The 19,687-nt window shown below is 49.0% G+C and overlaps 7 protein-coding genes across 7 annotated transcripts; 1 reads left to right on the top strand and 6 right to left on the bottom strand.

The window, feature by feature from the left end:
• Nucleotides 1-50: 50 nt before the first annotated feature.
• On the bottom strand, nt 51-1,836 carry EDB91DRAFT_308803 (uncharacterized protein). Its single transcript, XM_041326806.1, has 9 exons — nt 1,466-1,836; nt 1,205-1,406; nt 1,063-1,151; nt 964-1,015; nt 891-908; nt 673-839; nt 549-621; nt 493-498; nt 51-439 (listed from the first exon to the last, which is right to left on the bottom strand). The coding sequence occupies exons 1-9, from the start codon at nt 1,722-1,724 to the stop codon at nt 244-246; spliced, it is 1,062 nt and encodes a 353-aa protein (XP_041178012.1). The 5' UTR covers nt 1,725-1,836; the 3' UTR covers nt 51-243.
• A 937-nt stretch (nt 1,837-2,773) lies between these two features.
• On the bottom strand, nt 2,774-4,258 carry EDB91DRAFT_1128874 (uncharacterized protein). The gene is made up of 5 exons (XM_041318550.1): nt 3,839-4,258; nt 3,735-3,784; nt 3,592-3,676; nt 3,501-3,542; nt 2,774-3,452 (listed from the first exon to the last, which is right to left on the bottom strand). Exons 1-5 carry the CDS (start codon nt 4,137-4,139, stop codon nt 2,878-2,880), a joined length of 1,053 nt encoding a protein of 350 aa, XP_041178011.1. The 5' UTR covers nt 4,140-4,258; the 3' UTR covers nt 2,774-2,877.
• An 806-nt stretch (nt 4,259-5,064) lies between these two features.
• Nucleotides 5,065-5,791, bottom strand: EDB91DRAFT_1128870 (HSP20-like chaperone). Its single transcript, XM_041318549.1, has 2 exons — nt 5,442-5,791; nt 5,065-5,393 (listed from the first exon to the last, which is right to left on the bottom strand). Exons 1-2 carry the CDS (start codon nt 5,779-5,781, stop codon nt 5,188-5,190), a joined length of 546 nt encoding a protein of 181 aa, XP_041178010.1. The 5' UTR covers nt 5,782-5,791; the 3' UTR covers nt 5,065-5,187.
• On the bottom strand, nt 5,792-7,491 carry EDB91DRAFT_1128865 (SGF29 tudor-like domain-containing protein). The gene is made up of 7 exons (XM_041318548.1): nt 7,319-7,491; nt 7,029-7,251; nt 6,907-6,980; nt 6,521-6,845; nt 6,417-6,464; nt 6,166-6,358; nt 5,792-6,118 (listed from the first exon to the last, which is right to left on the bottom strand). Exons 1-7 carry the CDS (start codon nt 7,359-7,361, stop codon nt 6,011-6,013), a joined length of 1,014 nt encoding a protein of 337 aa, XP_041178009.1. The 5' UTR covers nt 7,362-7,491; the 3' UTR covers nt 5,792-6,010.
• Nucleotides 7,492-7,561: 70 nt separating this feature from the next.
• Nucleotides 7,562-8,851, bottom strand: EDB91DRAFT_1128855 (Translin). Its single transcript, XM_041318547.1, has 7 exons — nt 8,714-8,851; nt 8,555-8,645; nt 8,286-8,498; nt 8,136-8,215; nt 7,924-8,019; nt 7,798-7,870; nt 7,562-7,748 (listed from the first exon to the last, which is right to left on the bottom strand). Exons 1-7 carry the CDS (start codon nt 8,774-8,776, stop codon nt 7,663-7,665), a joined length of 702 nt encoding a protein of 233 aa, XP_041178008.1. The 5' UTR covers nt 8,777-8,851; the 3' UTR covers nt 7,562-7,662.
• A 98-nt stretch (nt 8,852-8,949) lies between these two features.
• EDB91DRAFT_1247757 (SEN1 N terminal-domain-containing protein) lies at nt 8,950-15,215 on the top strand (the record flags this gene model as incomplete). The annotated part of the gene is made up of 14 exons (XM_041322852.1): nt 8,950-9,281; nt 9,348-9,955; nt 10,008-10,330; nt 10,387-12,728; nt 12,777-12,986; nt 13,039-13,790; nt 13,840-13,877; nt 13,930-14,006; nt 14,055-14,202; nt 14,249-14,522; nt 14,571-14,710; nt 14,762-14,767; nt 14,880-15,140; nt 15,201-15,215. 14 exons carry the CDS (start codon nt 8,950-8,952, stop codon nt 15,213-15,215), a joined length of 5,526 nt encoding a protein of 1,841 aa, XP_041178007.1.
• A 98-nt stretch (nt 15,216-15,313) lies between these two features.
• Nucleotides 15,314-19,652, bottom strand: EDB91DRAFT_1237002 (P-loop containing nucleoside triphosphate hydrolase protein; the record flags this gene model as incomplete). Its single annotated transcript, XM_041321528.1, is given in 14 exon segments — nt 15,314-15,465; nt 15,513-15,753; nt 15,807-15,920; nt 15,971-16,090; nt 16,139-16,463; nt 16,483-16,784; nt 16,832-17,004; nt 17,057-17,312; nt 17,341-17,990; nt 18,040-18,712; nt 18,761-19,193; nt 19,244-19,293; nt 19,345-19,407; nt 19,458-19,652. 14 exon segments carry the CDS (start codon nt 19,650-19,652, stop codon nt 15,314-15,316), a joined length of 3,747 nt encoding a protein of 1,248 aa, XP_041178006.1.
• Nucleotides 19,653-19,687: the final 35 nt, after the last annotated feature.

Below are 19,687 nucleotides of genomic sequence, written 5' to 3'. Positions count from 1 at the left end.
CGAAAGGATTATCTCAGTCTTGGGTACAGAAGTCCAGGACTGGGAAAACATTTTTTGGGACAACAAGGGTGCACGTCAACCAAAACACTGATCGTCTCGCTCGTACCTTGATCTAGTACCAGCGGGTAATAGCCCCTAATATTGGTGTCAATACAGATGTTGAATAAGTTATGAACCGCATTACATAGTAGCCTCCGTGATACATCCGAGTGATCTTTCAGCATATTACAGAAATAATGATTACTAGTCATACTTCCCTTTACCTCCCGATGCGAAGTTGTTACCAACTTTCGCGAGCAAAAAATCGCCATATACAACAGATTGGTAGGTTTGTCCTACGTTTGAAGACGATTCTTTGTCTTGATCAGGCAAAAGACGCAAAGCTGCTGGAAGTGGAGCAACATTCGCGGTGAAGTTAGGCTCGAAGAAGAACGGTATCCTGTCAATACATCAGTAAACGAAGATATCGTAGAGCGGTAGGTTGCCACGCACGAGACACTACGCAAATGAATTAGACATAGCTCGACAAAGCGCTGCGCAACACATACCGGTAATTCGATCCTCTGTGGACCACTCTGTGCAGTGTGCTTTTGTACAATCCGTTTGTCCAGATCTCCCACACTGAGTGATTTGCATTAGCTAGTGAGGACGCTTGGAACACCAGCAACGTACTCTCGCCGATATTACAAACAACACAATTTGGAACGGGATCTGCGTTTATCCATATTCCTTCTTCTGTACCGTGCTCTGCCGGCAGGCCATCCAAATCTGATGCTGTCACGCCGGATTGTCGCAAATACACTTGTAGAGCACTTCGGGTGGGATCAGCATATAGGAAGCTTAGGTAGTCGACGTCAGGGATAGTGCTGAATTGTGTACCCGTGGCTCACGTTAGACAGCCGTAATCTCTTCCGTGCATGTGCATCAGTATATCTTGATAGCAGAAAACTAACAGCGTCTTACTTGTGTGCTCCGCAGGAGAAGCCGTCGTGGTCATTTGGAAGTGGAGGATAACCTGTTATATAGCTAAACACGACGATGAACTTCAGTCATGATGCTCACCGATAGTCCGCATTACCCAGAAGCTATCGTCAACCTGAGCTCGCAAGTCCATCCATTCTTCCATCGTCATTTTGAGTCCAACAGACATCCTATGAGAGAACATGTCTGGAAGAAAATCTCGTAGACTTAAGCAAGAACTTACGCTTCCATAACGATGAGACCAAGCTTCTTCATCTTCTCAATCCATCGTTCGTATTTATGCTTGAATCCAGGGACATCGGGCCACTGATTCTCCCCCCACAGTGGTTTGGATTTATCTGGGTTCTCGACAGGCTTGTAGAAATCGATTCCTTCGTGGTTATCCGCCTTGCCGTTAGTCACATTCTGCTTGAGCCTTTGGTATCCTGAATGTAAAGTTCAAGAATGATATTAATGGCTCGGCGATAGCTCAACTGTGAAATACCTCTAGCGTGATCCTGGTTCTCTAGGCCAATCTTGTTCTTCTCCTCCTGTGGTAGTGCGAAGAACTCTCTGGCTAGCCGGGTCAATTCTTCAGGCTCTGATGGATCTATGTACTGCGAAATGTCTAGATAGAAGAACCCGTACTCGACACAAGCGTTGTGTAGCGCGTCTGATGTGGACCGGCATTTGGTAAGATCACGTTTAGCCTCGAGGTACGGCGCGATGTCGATAATGGGGAGGCTTGCTAAAGCGTGTGCCATTGCGTCTACTGTATAGCTAGCTTAATGGCCTCAAACAAAAGTTTCGATGGTGTTCTGAAAGGAGCGTTCAAGATACGATCAAAGACGTGCAGTCCGACTTGGGAGATAAGATAAGGTACACGGTAAATCTACTAAAGTAAGATAGTCCTCACGCAGTTTCAGCAAACCTCACGTGATGTGATCACACCGTGACCTACCGGTACAATCAATGGATTGAAAGAATTAAAGATCAGTAAGGTTGCTGTAAGGGTTGAACGTTGAATACTCTATGTGGTGATATATGAAAATTATATGACAATTGTAAATGCGCTTTGCGGCCCAAGCAGCCTGCAACCTTTTTGATATGTATCCATAAAACGACAAGATCTAATGGCAAATCTTCCATTAGTGTCTATGGTTACTAAACATAAGGCTACTGCTTACCTTCGCATGCTCGTCAAGGGAATAACACCCAGTGCTTTAATTACATTGTCCTCCAGATCGCTTTCCTTTGTCGATGCTGGGTAGCAACGATAGATGCGTTTTGCGAACCCCCAGCATTGTTCGATAAAGTTCAATTCACAGTGAAACTTCGGAAGGAAGAGCACTTTGAATCCCCTCAACCCACACAAGGCTGTCTCTAACTTTGACTCGACACTGATGAAATATGCCTGATTATAGAGGATACAACGGTAGCAACAAGTGGTTGAACCACAGGTACAATCAAAATTCTTGCACTGTGCCTTTAATCTGCTGACATCGAAGCCGCGCTCCTCCAGGATTATTGCCATCCCCTTGAACAGTCCAGCACTCCGTCAAGCCAGTAAAACTCGTGAGGTGATCCAGATGAGTGCCTTTTTCGGACTACTATAGATCATCTTAGTACTCCATTATTCGTAAGACCAACTCTTCTTGCAACTCAACACAAATGACAATTTTAAAACGGACGAAGTACGAAGAAGGACACATTCTATAGATCTTCCGTTTCAGTTTCCTTCTCTTTGCTGTCGCAAGTGATCATCGGTTTTGTCACACTTCATCACACTTTAGCACGTGACGTTAACCGTAACTGTTTGAGGACTATCTTATGTCGTAAGTAGGACGATTTACCAGGTTATGACTGCGTCAAAGAAATACAATCAAGAGGAAACAAGGTGTGCCATTTCAACACATGCTACTGGTAAGAACCATTTTCTGGACGTGGTTGTTGTGAGTAGATAGTACGGCCGGGATTCTGACTAGTAATTCCTCTGCTAAACCCTCCATGTGGATCTTGTAGAAAGCCGCTTGCGGGGCCAGTGTAATGACCAGGCCAATTGGGTGCAAAGTCGTGAGATGACCGAGCTGTCTCCTGGAGGCCCACGGTTGAACGTCTGGGTGATGTAGCCGCCTGATATTCATTGCCCACGTCACTTGACATGTGCTCTTCTGGTCCGACATAACGATCCTCCTGCGCGACTCTCGTGCTTCGACTTCTTGATACAACACTGTCCATACCGTCCTCGTTCCGTCTATGTTCCCTCCTCGAACTTCCGTTTGCACTTGCACTTGACGTTTCTCGGCCATTATGGACTGGTGGCCTTGGCCTGGCTTTTGACTTCCCGTTTAACTGGGGTGCAGATACTGCTATGAAAGGAGGTGACTGTCGATGGGTGGTGGACATTGCCGGATTGGCTTCCAAGACTTCCTTCTCCTTCATTGCCCGTCTCTCAAGTGCCTCTGCTATGGATATTGGTTCAGGTATCGTGTCTTGAATAATATATGAGACGGAGCAAGACACACAAATGACACACAAACCTTGTAAAAACATGAACTCCTGATATTGTTGGGTAGAGCACGCTGACGAACAGTTATGGTCAAAAGTTAGAAAAAAACACTGTTTGCTCACCCAAATCTGCGTAATTCACAGTCCCTCGACGCTTTGCGGACGCCTGGCGCTGTCCAGCTTGTGCCATTCGTTTTATGAATTCCTCCTGCAAGTAAAGATGCAAATGTTCAGATCTACCGCAAAATGACTAACGGATTCCTCACCGTTGCAACTGACAAGATGAACACCGCTTCTTTCGACATCGAAACGCTAGCTAAAAACGTGGCTTAACGCGAGCTCTGAACAGTGTATTTTGAATCTGACGCACTATCCGGCTGAACCATGTTCTCTACTTTGGAAGCGGGTAGAAGAGTTGTACCGGGAGCACGTTCCCCCAGTCGTCGTCCGCTCTTCTTCTGGTTAGCGGAAGCGCTTGCGGCGAGCTCGTCTTCGGGATCGGTGTCAGACTCCAGTTCATCCACTTCAGCCTCATTTTCAGAGTCCGTAGGCAGATCATAGACGTTAACACTTGTGTTTGGACCGCCCTGCTCAGAGTATTGCCCATATGGTTGCAAGGCGGAGGTGTGGGCGACCACGGAACTGGAGGGAGTAGCGTAATATGCTGCCATCACCGGGTGTGTTATAGGTGAACTTTGGTGCGGAGTGGTGCAAGTGCAGACGGTTGTGGCAGCTTCGGGTGCAGAGCGGAGGAATACTAAGAGGCAATATACAGTAGATTCGCTCACACCCGACCATCGATTTATTTCGCCAACCGCACAGTTCCAGAACTTTCAATGGAATCACTGGTACTTGGGATACCCTGCCTCCGCGGTTTATATGGATAGACAAATCGAAGGCCATTAGGGTGTCATGCTCGTTCTGAAATCCAGCGACCACAGGCATCATATCCATTTTTCGTGGCCCGATTTCACTTTCAGCCTTGCGATAGTTCGTCATCTACTGCACAAGCATAGATTCCATGGGATTTGGGTTCTCAGATACAAAATGTAAGGTACGTAGTGGTAGTGCGTAGTCTGATGCACAAGCATGCACTACGGGCTCCGCTCAGCACAATAATGAAAGAACGACTATCTTCATTCTATTTGGTCCGCCTGGAGACCGTCTTTTTCGGGCTATTCAATTTCGGCGATAGCTGAAGCTTGGCTGCTTGAGGGTATGGACGACGGTACGTGTAGCATACTCAAACAAGCCATTTCAAGATATTACACCCCTCAGGTGAGCTCAAGTCGTGCTTCTACCGAGGCCCATGCAACAGCTCTGCAAGTCTCTAAGGGCGATGAAAAATTTCCGAACCTCACTGACCTGATCTCCCGGAGGTGAGGAGAATTGCAGAGAACATCGTCGGACTGGTGCGTCCCGCAGTCGGTCTATAGCTATAGGGAAATCATGATGAATCCACTATCGCAAAGTGGTTGTTGACAACACTAGCTTCGCAATTGCATGTGAGGCTCGTTTACAACCACATCTCACTGTCCGACTGTCTGACTTGACAGGGGTGTTCAGAGTATGGTCGAGAGGTGCACGGCGGGTAATATGGAAATGCGATTGCAATACACATATAATACAGTTGTGAGTGAGCTGACTGCTGTGACACTGTTACATTGTGGAGGTGAAGACAAATGTTTGTGCCATACAAATGTTCAATTGGTTGTGAAATTACTCAAGAGGAACCCTGATACTCTCCTGATCCTCAGCTTTTGGGACGGTCATGGTAAGGATGCCATCCCGGAGCTTGGCAGACACTCTGGAACTATTGATGGGACGAGGCAACCAGACTGTGCGAGTGAAGGTCGCGCTGCCCGAATATTGGCGCTCCACAGCAAGTTGTGTACCTGACTCGGACTTTGCCACAGCTTCGGAGCCTGAGAGGATGCGTCAGACGATGCAGCTCGGTCCGTAGATTCACTAACCGTCAGCCGCGCTCTCACCGGTCGCTTCCGCGCCCGAGAGTTCGCCATTGGTTTGGCGAGAGGAGGTTTTTCCTTGGATGGTGACGCTACGGCCAGCGTCACCTATCGTAATATCAACGTTCTCTTTTTTAACACCAGGAATATCGGCTTCTATGATGTATTTGTCTCCTACCTCTGTGACGTCAACTGGGGGACGCATGGCAGCAGGAGACGGGAAGAAGGGGTCGTCAAAAAGGGAGCGCTGATGGTACACGGGTGCTACAGCGGACCTCCCAAAAGGCTCCTCCAGCATTCGGAACAGAGGGCGGAACTCATGGAGAAGTTGTCGAGCGATAGACATGTTGGTCTTCAAGCAAAGTGACCTCCTGTCTGGCGGCATATATATAGGAAGTTCGTCAAAATCCAGAAAGTTCGGTACAAAGCAGTCACATGTTGAAAATATGGAAGAGTGTTCGGGGTCCATAACTTGAACGCAGTCAGACTAAACCCGGTATTCATCGATCTGCCTAGGGCATCGTGGACCTCTCAAGGAATTGCAGTAAATAGAGATACTTAGACATGTGATATAATCATGCTCCAGGCCATTCAACAACCCACTGTGCAGCGACAGAATGCTCTTGGTCATCGTCATCTTCAAACTTGAGCTTGTACATGGCAATGTGCTTTGCGGACACACCCTGAGTTGAATTGAGTCACATAAACACAGTAGAAGTTTGTATCTTACGCGTCCGATTGGCTGCACGTCTCTCGGGGAGGATATGACTTCAGCTCTGTAAAAACAGCTCGTGTCAGGATAGAGCGCCATGACCGTCGAACCAGCAGGGAATTCCTGATAGGCATTCAAATGTGCAGCACTTGTTGGAAGGGCACTCGGATCTGGTAGTGGTATAATGGCTCGGAGGGTTGTATTATAGCATCTGAAGATGATGTTTGTCATCAAATGCCTTGCTCCGTGTGATGAAGACGAAGACTTACTGTCCAGGCTGCCCGTCTTCTTGAGGTTCAACGTCTTGCACCTCATATCTGATACCGAATAAGGTTCAATCAGTGCAAGGACACATCCCTAAAATGAGCCCCACCGATTCTTATCCTGATTGATACACTTTGTGATAACGGCCAAGATCCATGTGTTTTCATCGGCGTCAGCCGTGCTCCCGTCGGCCGCCTTTCCCGCAGGTGGGTGGAATGCGACTTTTCGCCCTTCTCGTAATGGCAGCTGCTTCGCGAGAGCTTCTCTGCGAGCCTTTGGCTCTCTCGAAAATGGTATGGCGGGAGAGGGGCCGGTCGAGCTCCGCGAAGGTGCCGTCTGAGTCGTCACTGGCCTCGCGGCAGACATCAAGGGTGGCGTAACCGACACAGGAGTGGCAGTAGGTGATGGGGGCCGTGGGCGCTTGTTTCGCTTCTCTGAATAGAAGTGCATAACTGAGCAAGTGTCTAAAGATTGGAGAAAAAGTCACAATATTACCTTGTGAGGGTAACTCTGGTGCTTCTCGGAGGGCTATTAGTATGTCGAGTTCTTCAAGAAGACTGTCGATAGCCCTGGAAAAATATGTGACACTTCACAAGGAGACTGAATAGTCACCGTACTTGACTTCCTCATCGCTAATGTGTCGAACTTCTTTCAAGGCTGAAGATAGCCGTCTGTAATTGGTTTTCAATCCATCATACCCTTCAGCCGGAAGGACGTCATCGGTCGGCCACATGGAGATTAGTCTGTTAACACGCCCGATGGTTTCGACGCTACTAGGGCTGGCATAAACATCGGAGAGTGATGCCAATGACTTAGATGCATGCGACCAGCAATCTACCTCTGATAATAAGTAAGCAGTCCGCAGCGTTCGATGTTGAAAGGTTATGCAGTGAGCGTGAGAACATGCCTTCTGAGGATGCAGGTCGCGGTAGTGCGTGCCTTCTATCCATTTTTTCTGCGTTTAGTATATGAGCTGCAGATAATGTCGTTAGCAAGTACTTCTACTGGGTTTTTGTAGGGTACGAAACGAAACGAAAGCTGTAGAAACGTGGGATGGTCTAGGATGGTCTTGGAGATGAATACAACCAGGTGTCGCGGAGTTTCACTCCTAATGACTGAGGGCCCCTGCCACCTCGTCTCACATACTCAAGTACCGTTCACTCGTTGATAATTGCACTGTGCTGATGACATCTACTGTTGTACAGTTGCAGTATCCAATATTGACACAAGATTTTCGAATACTAAGATACATTAGAATTTTCCCTCATCACTGTTACATGTCAACGTGTTCCCTGTGGGGGGAGGTGCCAATTTTCGGAGAGAGACGTCATACACCACTAAAACAAAGTTAAGACTGGCGTACAGCACTACGCGACGTGAGCCCACCTTCTTCGATTTTCTTGAGATCATATTTCAGACTATCAAAACGTCGCCGGAGCGTGTCATTCTTTAGATTCAGCTGGACACCACCAAATTCATTCAAATTATTGCCAAAAATACACTTGAACTAACCATCGAAAATCCGGCAAATAGATCCTTCACAAAGATAGATATCTGAATAGGTGCTTCAAAGTTCCCAAGGGTCACTGCGTTGACAGCGAGACGAGACTACACAGGAAATAATGGCAAGTGAGTTGAACGCGTCGCTAGGGCAAATAAATCACCAAAGATATCGGCTAAAGATTATTGCAAGAATACATCCACTTCAACATTATCGGACTTACCAACTCGTTGACCAGGCTGATCAGACCGTGAAGATAATCTTCGACGGGCAGCACGAATCGGCCCTTCCATTCATCTTTGACTGGGGAGGTCCGGGACAGGACAAAGTATAGTTACTATACACACGACACAGAGGAGAAAGCGATGCTCACTCCCTAGAATCTGACTGACTTGTGGTAGGGAAATGAGTTTTCCTGTTGCAAGAAATTCTACCAAGGCAGCTGAATAGATTGCGGTGCGCAAAGAGTTGGACCACATTTCCTTCCATCGCCAGAACTGGCTGGGAGGGATGAGCGCAGCCATAGCAGCGCTAGTGGTTTGACAACTGTGCAAGATGGGGCGCACACAATCAAGGAGACTTGGAACTAAGATAGGCGTTGACAATCAGCAAAAGAGATACTCTAGTTAGCAATGGTACAACTTGACTCGGAAGGTGTCGAATGGATTTTGTTGAGAACCCCAACCATGTTGCGAGTCTTCTTATCCAGATCCGTCACTTGCTCCTTGATTTTCTAGAAGGGGGAAGTTTTGGAGGTCAGACCGATAGCGGAGATCAGCGACTTTCAATATTAATGTGTACCTCCCGCAAATCTACATCCTGCTCCAAGAGTTCGTTGAGACGTTCTACATCACAAGAATCCATATGTTATAGTGATGAGGCCTGTGGACTGTTTTTGTACTGAGAAGATCTTCAATGAGGTGGCTACTTCAGAAATCTGCCACGCTGCCATTTGCGCTAGCGCTCGTGACTGCTTTTGGTCGCTGCCGATTCAAAACCTTCAGACGAAACGTCCACCATCAGCCTGAACGTCGTTCATGACCTCCGATGTCGAACTCAGCAAAGTTAAGACGTTACTTACTTCAGCTCGCGACGCGCCAGTGCACACTGCGGATGCAACGGATGACGTTCTTGGGCCGATATATTCATATTTGATGAAGATTCCCCCATCCGCATCTGACCAAACCTACCACTGGTTCTGCAGTCGCGCCAACCAGCTTACTATTGGCGCCGCTACATTCTTACTAAGGCTATTTGCATACGATAGCCCTAAAGTGGACGCTTGGAAAAGAAGGTTGAAGTCTTGTCTTGCAGGATGTTGTCAATGTATCAAGGGATTGGGGGAAGTGAAGGCTAGCTCTCGGAAAACGTGAGTGGTTCGACGAGACAGTAGTACTCCATGTGGAATGCATATTTTATACTGATTGCCCCACAGCTATTTTGGCGCATTCTCTGACGATGTGATCAGAGGATTTTATAGCAAGTTTGATGATTGGGAACTATCCGTGGTCGTAGAGGCCCTCGTGCGTTCGGGAATAGACCTGTCCGACTCTAGATTGGCTGCCCGGACGCCTCAGGAAGTGCCACAACCTGTGTTATACCACATGGTCTCAAACATGCGCGTCTTTCGCGATCCTCGGGTCTTCTCCTTGATTCGTGCATGCCCACCTATCTCAGATTGGCCACTGGTTCCGCCTCCCCCGGGCCTTTTTATACTCGTAATGGATGGTTCCTCTGACGTTAGACAGTGGGCGAAGGCGCAAATCACCAAAAGCACCCAGGTTCCAATGTTAGAGCACCAGTTCGTTGCAGGACATGAATTGACGCTGGAGGCGGTTATCAGTGCCTTGACAATGTCATGCGAAGGTCAAGGAACGACGACGGACAGTGTATTACCGTACATGTTCTCCTCCGACTCAAGCGAACTTTGGGCTGGATTTAGCCAAATCCTACGACATCTTCCAACAGAGGTTCTTGCAAAGTCATCTGAAGGAATGGGCTGTCGGAGAATCGTGACAGGCCACCTACACGATATTGGGCGACGTGAGTTTATTTTTGTTCGCTACATTGAACAGTTCAATGAACATGGAGGCAGAGTTTTCTGACATCTTACGGTGCCTACTCTTCTTGCTCAAGCGTTTAGGCAATCAGTTGTGGCAAGGCGAGGGCCCAGAGTATCCCCAAGTCGTTTTTGATGCAATTAAGGACAACACTTCCTTCTGCGACATGCTGCAGGACCTCAAGTCAGCAGACGAGAAACCATGGTTCTTGTCATGGTTCGGGGAGTATCTTACATCAATATCCGATTCTGCCATGTATGCGGACGTTCTAGCAAGAATCGTAGATTTCCTTTGCGAGGAATTACAGCACGAGCGGTTTCAGGAAGCACGTCCAGCGGTCATGCATTCCGCCGTCCGAGTCAGTGGTTCTATCTTCTCATCTAACGTTGTACTGATGAATCTCCTTACTCGTAGTTACTGGCCTCCCAGGTGCGGAAAACTCAGTCGGAAGAGACGTCGCAACGTCGTATGGCAGTTTCAAGCGTGCTCGACATTCATGCCGAGGTCTTCATTTCGGTGGCGTTTGGTCGCTCATACGCAAATTCGCAGTGGAAAGAAGTACGCAGCGCTGCTCGTGAGCTCATCACGACTTCCTTGACTCGAGACGCCAGTGAAATCGCCAAATCTATCACAACCTCCTGCGAGTTCTTGGCAGGACGCACGAATGTGTTCCCCGTCTGTACTATCAGAGAACAAATGTGGAAGAAGACATATGAATCTCTACAGACAAATGATACAGATGGCGTTGTTGCCATCATTGCCATTATCGCCGAGTTCTCTCACATTGACTTCTTGAACAAAGTGGCGTACAGACATGTTCGTTCGAGCCCGGATGCCCAGGCCTTTGATGCCATCAATCGATGCCTCACTATCTCACGAAGCGGATTTCTTGATGTAGTATCCAAGCTCGCGAACTACAACCAGACGTCATTCGTTCTTGATGTCCTACATCGACCTGGAGTCGCACGTGATGTCATGGTCCTCATGCTGTCTCCCATTGAAGACCTCCAAGGCGCTGCAAAGACGCTTGTTGGTCAAGCATTTGATGTCGACATTCGGATTGATTGCTTCCGCGCCCTTTTCTCCAACCTCCCAGACTCTTCGTTTGAGGGCATTTTCAGCATCCTGGAACGATACGTTCATTACGCACCACATGTACCGGAAGCCTGCAGTCTTTCCAAGTCGCTGGTGCAGTGTCTCACCGACGTCATTGAGGTCTTGTGCTCCAGTCCAGAAGGACTGTTACACAATGACTTGTTCCTGCGGCCGAAAGACAAGGAAGGGCCAGCAACACAAATACCTCGACTGTGGAACTTGATGACACGGTCCCTCACCGTGATATTCAAACGCACACCGCTTTGGTCAGACTACTTTGAAATTCCGGACATGACGGTGTGGATGCGAGATGCGCTCATATTCGGGAGAGATCTGCTGGCACAATGGAGAGTAATGGAGTCTGCCAGCGTCACTGTCACAGATGAATCATCCTCATTAGTGACTGGCAGTTTTCGAAAACTTTCTCGAATGGGGAAGAACATGATGGGCGACCTGCAGCCAGTGGTTTCAGAGCTAGCACGGTGGATGCGGCTCTCTGATGAAGAGCTTCTCCATCAGTCCTTTGCGTTGCTTCAGACGGTCCTCGAATGTTTTCGGACAACTCGCGTCCCTCCATCGAAAGCTACCCTTGCCAAACTGAACAAGCACGTCGAGGATTTCCGCAAGAACACATCTGGCGCTGTAAAGACAAAACTTGACTCAAGTCGAATAGCCCAGTTAGAGGACGCACTGGCCTCGTTTGAGGAGGAAGAAGTTGAAGTTGTTTCCGTGGTTCGCGCGTCGAAGGCTCGACCTACCCAACCCCACAAACCCCCACCGCAGAAAGCACAGGCGGCAGCACGAAAGCCGAGTGACTTTGTTCCCCGGAAACCTGCTGAGAATGAACAACTCAAACCCGAGGTTATGAAAGGCGCGTTTCCCAAGTTCCAGCGGCTATCAACAAGCACGTCGACGAGCGTCAGTAAACCACCAATTGGGAGTAGTATTCTTCCCACAGCTCCCGCCTCAGAGGATTCCAGTGATTCCGGATCTGAGGCTGAAGGCATGCAGAGCGGTCTGGCCGCCTTGGGCAAATTCCAGCGATCACCAAAAGTCAAGAAGCCTGTGGAAAGACGCCAAGTGAAGTTGTTGGACATTCAAAACCAAGCCAAGAGTGCAACTATGGAGCGTCTCCAGCGTCGAGAAGATGCCCGTCGCCGGGCACTGCGTTTAAAACCAGACACCACCGGACTGCATCGTACTCTCCTATCTTGGAATTACGACCACGATGGTCCTGACCCTCCCACCGTCGGTGGGAAAACTCCGTTGCTTCATGTTCCTGACACCTTCCAGGACTATCAGCACTATCTCCGAGTCTTTGAGCCCTTGTTACTCCTCGAGTGTTGGTCGCAAATTGTCCAATCCAAAGAAGAGGTACAAGGGGTGTATGATTGCAGAATCACTTCCAAACAGTTCACCGATGATTTCGTTGACCTTGACGCAACTATCTCGGAGCCTGTCCAGAAAGACTGGCGACTAGGAGAGACGGATGTTGTGTTGCTTCGGCACCCAGAGGGTAAAAAGTCAATCATGATGAAGGTTCGGAGCTTTAGGTCCAGTCCATTTGGATCGCAGATGAGTCTCCGGTGCTTCATGCACCCCACTATGGGCGACATAGGTCTGCAGATCAACACTGTTTGGAGCCTGAAGAAGATTTTCAGGTGCGTTTCCCCTATTTGTATTGCAATAGCTTGCTTACCGCTCGATAGCTTGAGCACTCTTCACCGGGAGTATGGCGCTCTCGTGGCACTACCTCACTACGATCTCTTCCAAATGATATTAACTCCGAAACTCTCTGCTACGCCACCCATTGAGCAACGCGAGGTACAGCACACCATGTCCGCGTACAATGTCAATGAGCCACAAGCACGAGCTATAATAGGCTCACTCAAGGCAGATGGTTTTGCGCTCATTCAAGGGTAAGTTCTATCTGGTGTCAGACTGGCACTTTGAATGAACAATCTTCCGCAGACCTCCCGGAACTGGCAAGACATCAACCATCTGCGGTCTCGTCGAAGCGTTTCTTCATAAGCGTCCACGTGCTGTGACGTCCATTCATGTTGGGAAGACCGCAGCGTCTTCAGAGCCCGTGAAGAAGATCTTACTCTGCGCACCTAGCAATGCTGCCATCAACGAAATTGCTAGCCGTCTCAAAGAAGGATACAGAGGCCCTCAACGGAAAGCGAGTTCCCTGAAAGTAGTCCGAATTGGAACAGAGAAGGCTATCGACATCAGCGTGAAAGACATTTCCCTCGACTACTTGGTAGAACAAAAGCTCAATGGCCAAACTCCCAACGACACTTCCAAGGATGCGAACAGCGAAATCAACGTGCTACGAGGTGAAATCGAGCAAGTCAAGCAGATCAAACAGCAGAAATTGGATGAGCTGGCCTCTGTTCGCGACAACAATGCCCGGATGGTGGTCCTAGAGGAAGAAATCAAGAAACTAAACTCTCGACGGATGACGCTGACACAGCAGTTTGACCGGTTGAAAGATAAACAAAAATCGGATTCTAGGACACTCGATGCTGTACGGAGGCGCGTCAGGACGGAGGTTCTTCAAGAGGCAGACGTCATTTGCAGCACTCTGTCAGGTGCAGGCCATGAAACGCTCGAACAACTCGATTTCGAAATGGTCATCATCGACGAAGCAGCCCAGTCCATCGAGTTGAGCTCATTGATACCACTCAAGTTTCGTTGCCAAAGGTGCATCATGGTCGGTGGTAAGTGACACTCATTCGTACCCCCGACACCCCACTGAGCCTTGTCTAGATCCACAACAACTTCCCCCCACAGTTTTGTCCCAGGAGGTAAGCAGAGCTTCAGCAATATCTGTCGAATATACGCTGATTGTCATTGAAGGCTTGCAAGTACCAGTATAATCAATCGCTCTTCGTGCGCCTTCAGAAACACCGCCCGGATGCCGTTCACCTCCTCAGGTATGCCTTCCGTCTTTCACTAGTAACTAGTGCACTCATGGTTTTTAGCATCCAATACCGCATGCACCCTGACATTAGTCGTCTTCCTAGCAGGATTTTCTACCAAGGCCGGCTCTTGGATGGCCCCGACATGGACGTCAAAACAAAACAGCCGTGGCATTCGCATCCTAAATTTGGCACGTATAGGTTCTTCAACGTTAACCGGGGACAAGAAGCCTCCACAAAGCGGTCATTCTCTAAAGAACACTACGGAGAGTCAAGTTGCCCTCGCCTTGTACGCACGCTTGTGTAAGGAGTTTTCCGCCGTAGACTTTGACTTCCGAGTTGGCGTGGTTTCCATGTACCGTGGTCAAGTTTTAGAGCTTCAACGAGCTTTTGAACAACGATTTGGGAGAGATATCAAGGACAAGATACACTTCCATACTGTCGATGGATTCCAGGGACAAGAGAAGGATGTGATTATCCTTTCTTGTGTCCGTGCTGGTCCTGGACTGCAATCTGTTGGTTTCCTGTCGGGTATGATGTTCCGAATCTGTATATTCGCAAGCAGCTAATGGTGTACAGACGTTCGGAGAATGAATGTCGCTATAACTCGTGCACGTTCATCTCTCTTTATTCTGGGCCATGCGCCTACTCTCGAGCGAAGCGACGAGAATTGGCGCAAAGTGATCCAGGATGCTCGCGATAGGTCATTGCTGACGGAGGTCTGATATTGACACGCTTCCTCGCGAGACCTCGTACTAACTGAGAGACAGGCGAATGTAAGCTTTTTTACCACCCAAGCTATGAACACCTCGGTTCGCCGGCCTCCATCACCTGCGAAGCCCAAGAAGCAGCCAGCCGCGACCGCCCCACCTAAACCAGATGATTTAGGTCACTCCTAAGAGCTTTGCTGAGTCTAGTCGTCGGCCTCCCTCCTCAAAACCTTCCCAGACAATCGATGAGCAACCGCCGATAAATGATCCTCCTGCAGACCTGGCTATTCCCAGCGATGTTGGACAGAAGCGTCGTTTGGTTGAAGGTGTGAATGGCGAACCTTCCACCTCTAGACCACATGAAACCAGGACAATGCAGCCACCCCAGAAGCGCTTTAAGAAGGAGAAAGGTAGCATCTTTATACCCAAAAAGAACAAGGTAAGATTTCCGTATTTTTTCGGTAATCGACTGAGTTGCTCACGATCATCAATCCACCAGCCTGGAAAGCCATAGGTTGACTATTACCAACATCGTCATTGAATTATACGTCACCCGCACTTTCTTTAGACCTGCATCGCATATATATATAGGACAACACAATTGTACATTAATCACACGTTCACGGGAGGTAGCTCCCACTGGTCTGGCCCAAACCGTGGTATAGACATCATCACGCCTGCATTGTTTCTCGAAGGTTTGGAAAAAGTGCACATACTCTCTTTTCCAAGACTCGACAGCCATGCAGGATTTACGACCGTTAGTCCTTCACGATCGTCAGCGTCTAGTAGACTTGCAGTGGCGGCAACAGACCTTTGATCCAGGTTCGTGATGTTTGGACTACCTCAGAAAATACGAGATAGTCTGGCGGAGGGCGATCCGCAAGCACAGACGTCGGATGGATGAAAACATCCCCAGAAATTCCCACCGCCGCATAAGGGACGCCTTTAGCAGTTGAAAACTGCCTTCCACTGGAGTTGTCTTGTATTAAATCTTTCCGAACTGCTACTTGGTCGATAAAGGCAGCGGTGAGCAGTTGACGAATAGCTTTTAGCTAAAATATGACGTCAGCGCAAGGTAGAATCGCATGAACAGGAAGCCTATTACCTGGATGTCGTTGGGAGGTCGGATATTTTTGTTGAAGCCAACTTCAGCACTTTGGAAATTTGCTTGCGCGATGCTACTTAGTTGGGCTCGCAGTTTGTGTATTTCTTCCATGGCCTGTAGTCTTCCATAATGTTGCTGCGGGTTGGCATAGCTGGCCGACGTACCTTAGGCCTTACAAAGTGGTCCTTACAGAATTGGCGCCCCCCTCCAGAATATTCATAGGCCCCGACGACTGAGAGGAGTCTGAAGATGTCACTGTTGGAGTTACCCAGCGATCCATGGACCTGTTCCAGTGCTCAGGAAAATTTAAGGCCAAGAGACGGAGGACAAACCTGCTGAGACTCAAAGAATGCCCGCCGTCGGGTCCTCCTCACCTCTTTCGCTCTGATGGAAGCGTTTTTAATGTGTGCCAGTCCTTCATTGTCACTATCGGAGTCGCTGTCACCATCTAACCCCTCTTCACGAAGGAAAGGGTCCCCGACCGACATAGCTGCCACAATCGAGATCACATAGGGTAGACAACCATGCTGTTGACTCCCAACGAGCATTCGAGAGAAGCGAGGGGAGAGTGGGAACAAGCTCATTGCTTTCCCCAGAGGCGTCACTTGACCCCCGATTGTTGACATGGACACCCTCGCTTGCGATACGAGAGGTATACTACTGAGCGCGCCAAGACGAGTAAGGAACCGTCTCAGCCTTTTTCAACACCTGCCTATCTGGAGGAGTTGGGAAAGGGAAGTTGACAACCGCGTCAATGTTCATGCTTTTCATCTGCAACACGACACCTTCAATCGGTGTGCGCAAGATTTCAGGCTGTGAAAATGACTCGAAATAATGCTCATAAAGAGCGGAGGAGTAGAGTCTGTAGCAATGTCCTGGACCCGTACGACCCGCGCGACCAGCTCGCTGCGCGGCAGAGGCCTTGGAGATCCAACCCACCTGAAAGGATTGGATACCGCTTGCGACATCATAATGTCGCTGTAAACGTCGTCAGAGCACGTCTCTATCGATCGAGATGTTCGTACCTCTTTCGCTCGTCCACAATCGATTACATACCGTATATTTGGGATGGTAAGCGAGGTCTCCGCAACGTTTGTTGATACTACCACCAAACGATGGCCTGCTGGTGGTGAATCGAAAACTCGCATTTGTTTCTCGCTCGGCAAAAGCGAATACAGAGGGACGACATGCATTGGGACTAGATCCATGATGCTTGAGCTCGTTGAATATGAATACATTGAAAATTTTACCATCGCACTCCTCGGCATCGATGCCAAGTTCAGCGTTGACGCCATCGTCGTCGTCACTATCCAGGCCTTCAGGATCTTCCTCTGTGGGGTCTCCGTCTACGTCGAGTGCTAACTCCTGCTCACGAACGCCAAACTCGATATCCTCCGCCTCAATGTCGGCTGTGAGTCCTTTTGAGATGAAATCATGAGACGACTGCTTGAAATTCCTCACCATGAACCGAAGCAACAGGGTAAGGACCCTCACTGGTGATGGATTCTGCAAAAATAGAAGAAGCTTGGACAACTTGTCTCCTCCTCTTTTTTGCCTCCAGAGCTCTTCTACCATATCGTGCCTCGAGCTTTTTGCAGACGCCCAGAATTTCATTTTGCCCAGTCAAGAATATGAGAATACCTCCCGGTGGCAGACGAGCATGAATCTTGGCCGCTTTCTTGACCGCTTCGCGCACATAGTCAGTAGACGTCCGCCGGTTGAAGTGTACTGTTACGGGGTGCTGGCGAGCATCGACATTGACAACAGGAGGCGGCGACGGAAAGAGTGCCTGATTCTCTGCGAAATCGCTGACGCGTAAGGTTGCCGACATGATGATGAGCCGTAATGGTTTCGTGCCCTCTGTGCCCTCCTTCCACATTTGTTCGCGTAGCTTGATTACCCGACTAAGGACACCAATCAAGATGTCGGTGTTCATACTACGCTCGTGTGCTTCGTCAATGATGATGATCGAATATTTTGATAGCAAGAAATCGGTAGCGAGTTCACGCAGAAGCACGCCATCGGTCATGAACTTGATCGTAGTTGAAGGGGACACAGTTGCGTCGTATCGGATCTGGTACGATACGCGGGAGGAAGTCAAGGACAATTCGCGAGCCACTCGAGATGCCATTGACATTGCCGCAACTCGACGTGGCTGCGTGACTCCTATCATCCCCGGGTTCACTGGACACGCGTCAGTCACCATCATATGACCGCATACGAACGAACGAACCTCCGGTACGATCACCAAACCCAGCTTCGTAGAGAAACTGTGGGATCTGAGTAGTCTTTCCGCTACCAGTTTCACCGCAGATGATTACCACCGGATTAAGCATTATGGCTTCCATAATGGGATGCTCTTCTGCAATGATAGGTAGCTGCATCCTGGACTCCTGAATATCAAGGGGTCGAATGACGGACACCGACTTTACACTAGAAGATTTAGAGAAAGTAGAGAAAGTCTCTTGTGTTTTTGTCATACATTCCGCAAAAGAGGTGGAAGGGAGCTGTAAGTCTTCACCCAGGGGACCGCGCATTGAATTCGGTTGTGACGACATCAACTTGCGTTTTTTGGACGGGGGTGCAGCGGGATGCTCGATTTCAAGAGACGACGGGGTTCGTTCAGTGGTATCATGGCCTTTCGCTAGGTTTAGCTGTTTGACGGCCCAGTCCTTGAATCCAAGGCGTTTCTTGGCAGGTAAAGGACGCTCTTCTTCCCCATTAGAATATGGATTGCCGGCCTCACTGTCATCATCTGAACCTGCCGCCGAGATTTCCCCATCTCCATCTTCTTTTTCTTCGTCAGAATCATAGGCCGAATCAGAACTGTCAAAGGATGTGTCTGATTCCTCTTCCGGAGCCGTTGTCGGGAGTGCCCTTCTTTTCCAGCTCGGGAAGGAGGCCTTCTGAGAGAAAATATCAGTTCGGAAGTTTCTCGGCCAGGGCGTACATACCATTCGAGCCTTTTCACTTTTTTTATTCACGACTATGGGTGCAACGACAGAACCATCGGGATTGCGTTTAAGGGCTCCGCCAACCGCGAAAGTGGATACACTGGCTGGCTGCGAGACTGTCGATGTTGTAGGAGGATCCGCCGCAAATTCCTTCGCCACTGAACCCTCGTGCTCATATTGCACTGGCGTCTGATCAGCGTTTTCACCAAAGTCAATTCCATCCATTGCGTCAGATTCGCCTTCACTATCTCCGTGTTCATGAACCGTGAAATCGTTATGGCGCCGTCGACGTTTATTGGGCTGACCCTCCATGGCGCGGCGTACATCCTTGTCTTCTAGTTTCTCCTGGCGTTCCCGAGCTGTGGAGGTGGCTCCTGTTCCAAGAGTAGATGACGACTGAAGATCGAGGCTTGAAGTTTGAGCTTGCGTCTGACTACACACTGCTGAGGGGACGCGACGACAAAATGCGAGAGCTTTACATACGCTAGCTTCTCAAAAATCACGAGTCTCTCTTCTTTTCTTAGTTTCTTCTCCTACAGGAACCGTTGTACAAGCTTTTGTGAAAATCAGGGAAATTGACGCACAACATACTTTTCCAGCCTTTTCCGCTTCTGTCTCGATACCTTGGATTCCGACTCTGCTGCAAGCTTCGGCCAATATTAGCGTCTCCTGACCTTCGGGAATGTCACAGACAGACCTCTCTTACGAGCCTCTCTTTTCTGTCGCGCTCCTTATCTTCTAGTGACTTGTATTCGAGGATCGTAGCGTTGGGATCAGGTGCATCGGCTGTAGGGACCACACCGTTGCTTTTATGACGCGACTTCCCCTTCTTCCTCGAGCCTGCTGTGGATTGGCGCGCCTTGGGATTGCGTCGCTTATGCTTACGGTCCATGAAGCGACAGGCTGTCTTGGTGAAAGTTGCCGAAG

Source organism: Suillus paluster, assembly GCF_016628075.1.
Source record: "Suillus paluster strain FC165 chromosome Unknown EDB91scaffold_21, whole genome shotgun sequence".
NCBI classification, from domain to species: domain Eukaryota; kingdom Fungi; phylum Basidiomycota; class Agaricomycetes; order Boletales; family Suillaceae; genus Suillus; species Suillus paluster.
Note: the sequence above shows the minus strand (reverse complement) of the source record. Positions and strands in the feature narration are given on the sequence as shown.

Excerpts from the sequence above, each read along its gene's own strand:
- EDB91DRAFT_308803 (XM_041326806.1), bottom strand. The coding sequence starts at position 1,724 with ATGGCACACGCTTTAGCAAGCCTCCCCATTATCGACATCGCGCCGTAC. Across the intron at positions 1,016-1,062 it reads CTGGGTAATGCGGACTATCG|GTTATCCTCCACTTCCAAAT; the intron begins GTGAGCATCATG and ends GCTATATAACAG. Across the intron at positions 622-672 it reads TGTTTGTAATATCGGCGAGA|TGTGGGAGATCTGGACAAAC; the intron begins GTACGTTGCTGG and ends CAAATCACTCAG.
- EDB91DRAFT_1128874 (XM_041318550.1), bottom strand. The coding sequence starts at position 4,139 with ATGGCAGCATATTACGCTACTCCCTCCAGTTCCGTGGTCGCCCACACC. Across the intron at positions 3,785-3,838 it reads GAACATGGTTCAGCCGGATA|CTAGCGTTTCGATGTCGAAA; the intron begins GTGCGTCAGATT and ends CCACGTTTTTAG. Across the intron at positions 3,453-3,500 it reads GGAGTTCATGTTTTTACAAG|ACACGATACCTGAACCAATA; the intron begins GTTTGTGTGTCA and ends ATATTATTCAAG.
- EDB91DRAFT_1128870 (XM_041318549.1), bottom strand. The coding sequence starts at position 5,781 with ATGTCTATCGCTCGACAACTTCTCCATGAGTTCCGCCCTCTGTTCCGA. Across the intron at positions 5,394-5,441 it reads CGGTGAGAGCGCGGCTGACG|GCTCCGAAGCTGTGGCAAAG; the intron begins GTTAGTGAATCT and ends GCATCCTCTCAG.
- EDB91DRAFT_1128865 (XM_041318548.1), bottom strand. The coding sequence starts at position 7,361 with ATGGATAGAAGGCACGCACTACCGCGACCTGCATCCTCAGAAG. Across the intron at positions 7,252-7,318 it reads GCGACCTGCATCCTCAGAAG|AGGTAGATTGCTGGTCGCAT; the intron begins GCATGTTCTCAC and ends ACTTATTATCAG. Across the intron at positions 6,981-7,028 it reads ATTAGCGATGAGGAAGTCAA|GGCTATCGACAGTCTTCTTG; the intron begins GTACGGTGACTA and ends ATATTTTTCCAG.
- EDB91DRAFT_1128855 (XM_041318547.1), bottom strand. The coding sequence starts at position 8,776 with ATGGATTCTTGTGATGTAGAACGTCTCAACGAACTCTTGGAGCAGGAT. Across the intron at positions 8,499-8,554 it reads TTCGACACCTTCCGAGTCAA|TTCCAAGTCTCCTTGATTGT; the intron begins GTTGTACCATTG and ends CGCCTATCTTAG. Across the intron at positions 7,749-7,797 it reads TCTCAAGAAAATCGAAGAAG|TGGTGTATGACGTCTCTCTC; the intron begins GTGGGCTCACGT and ends ACTTTGTTTTAG.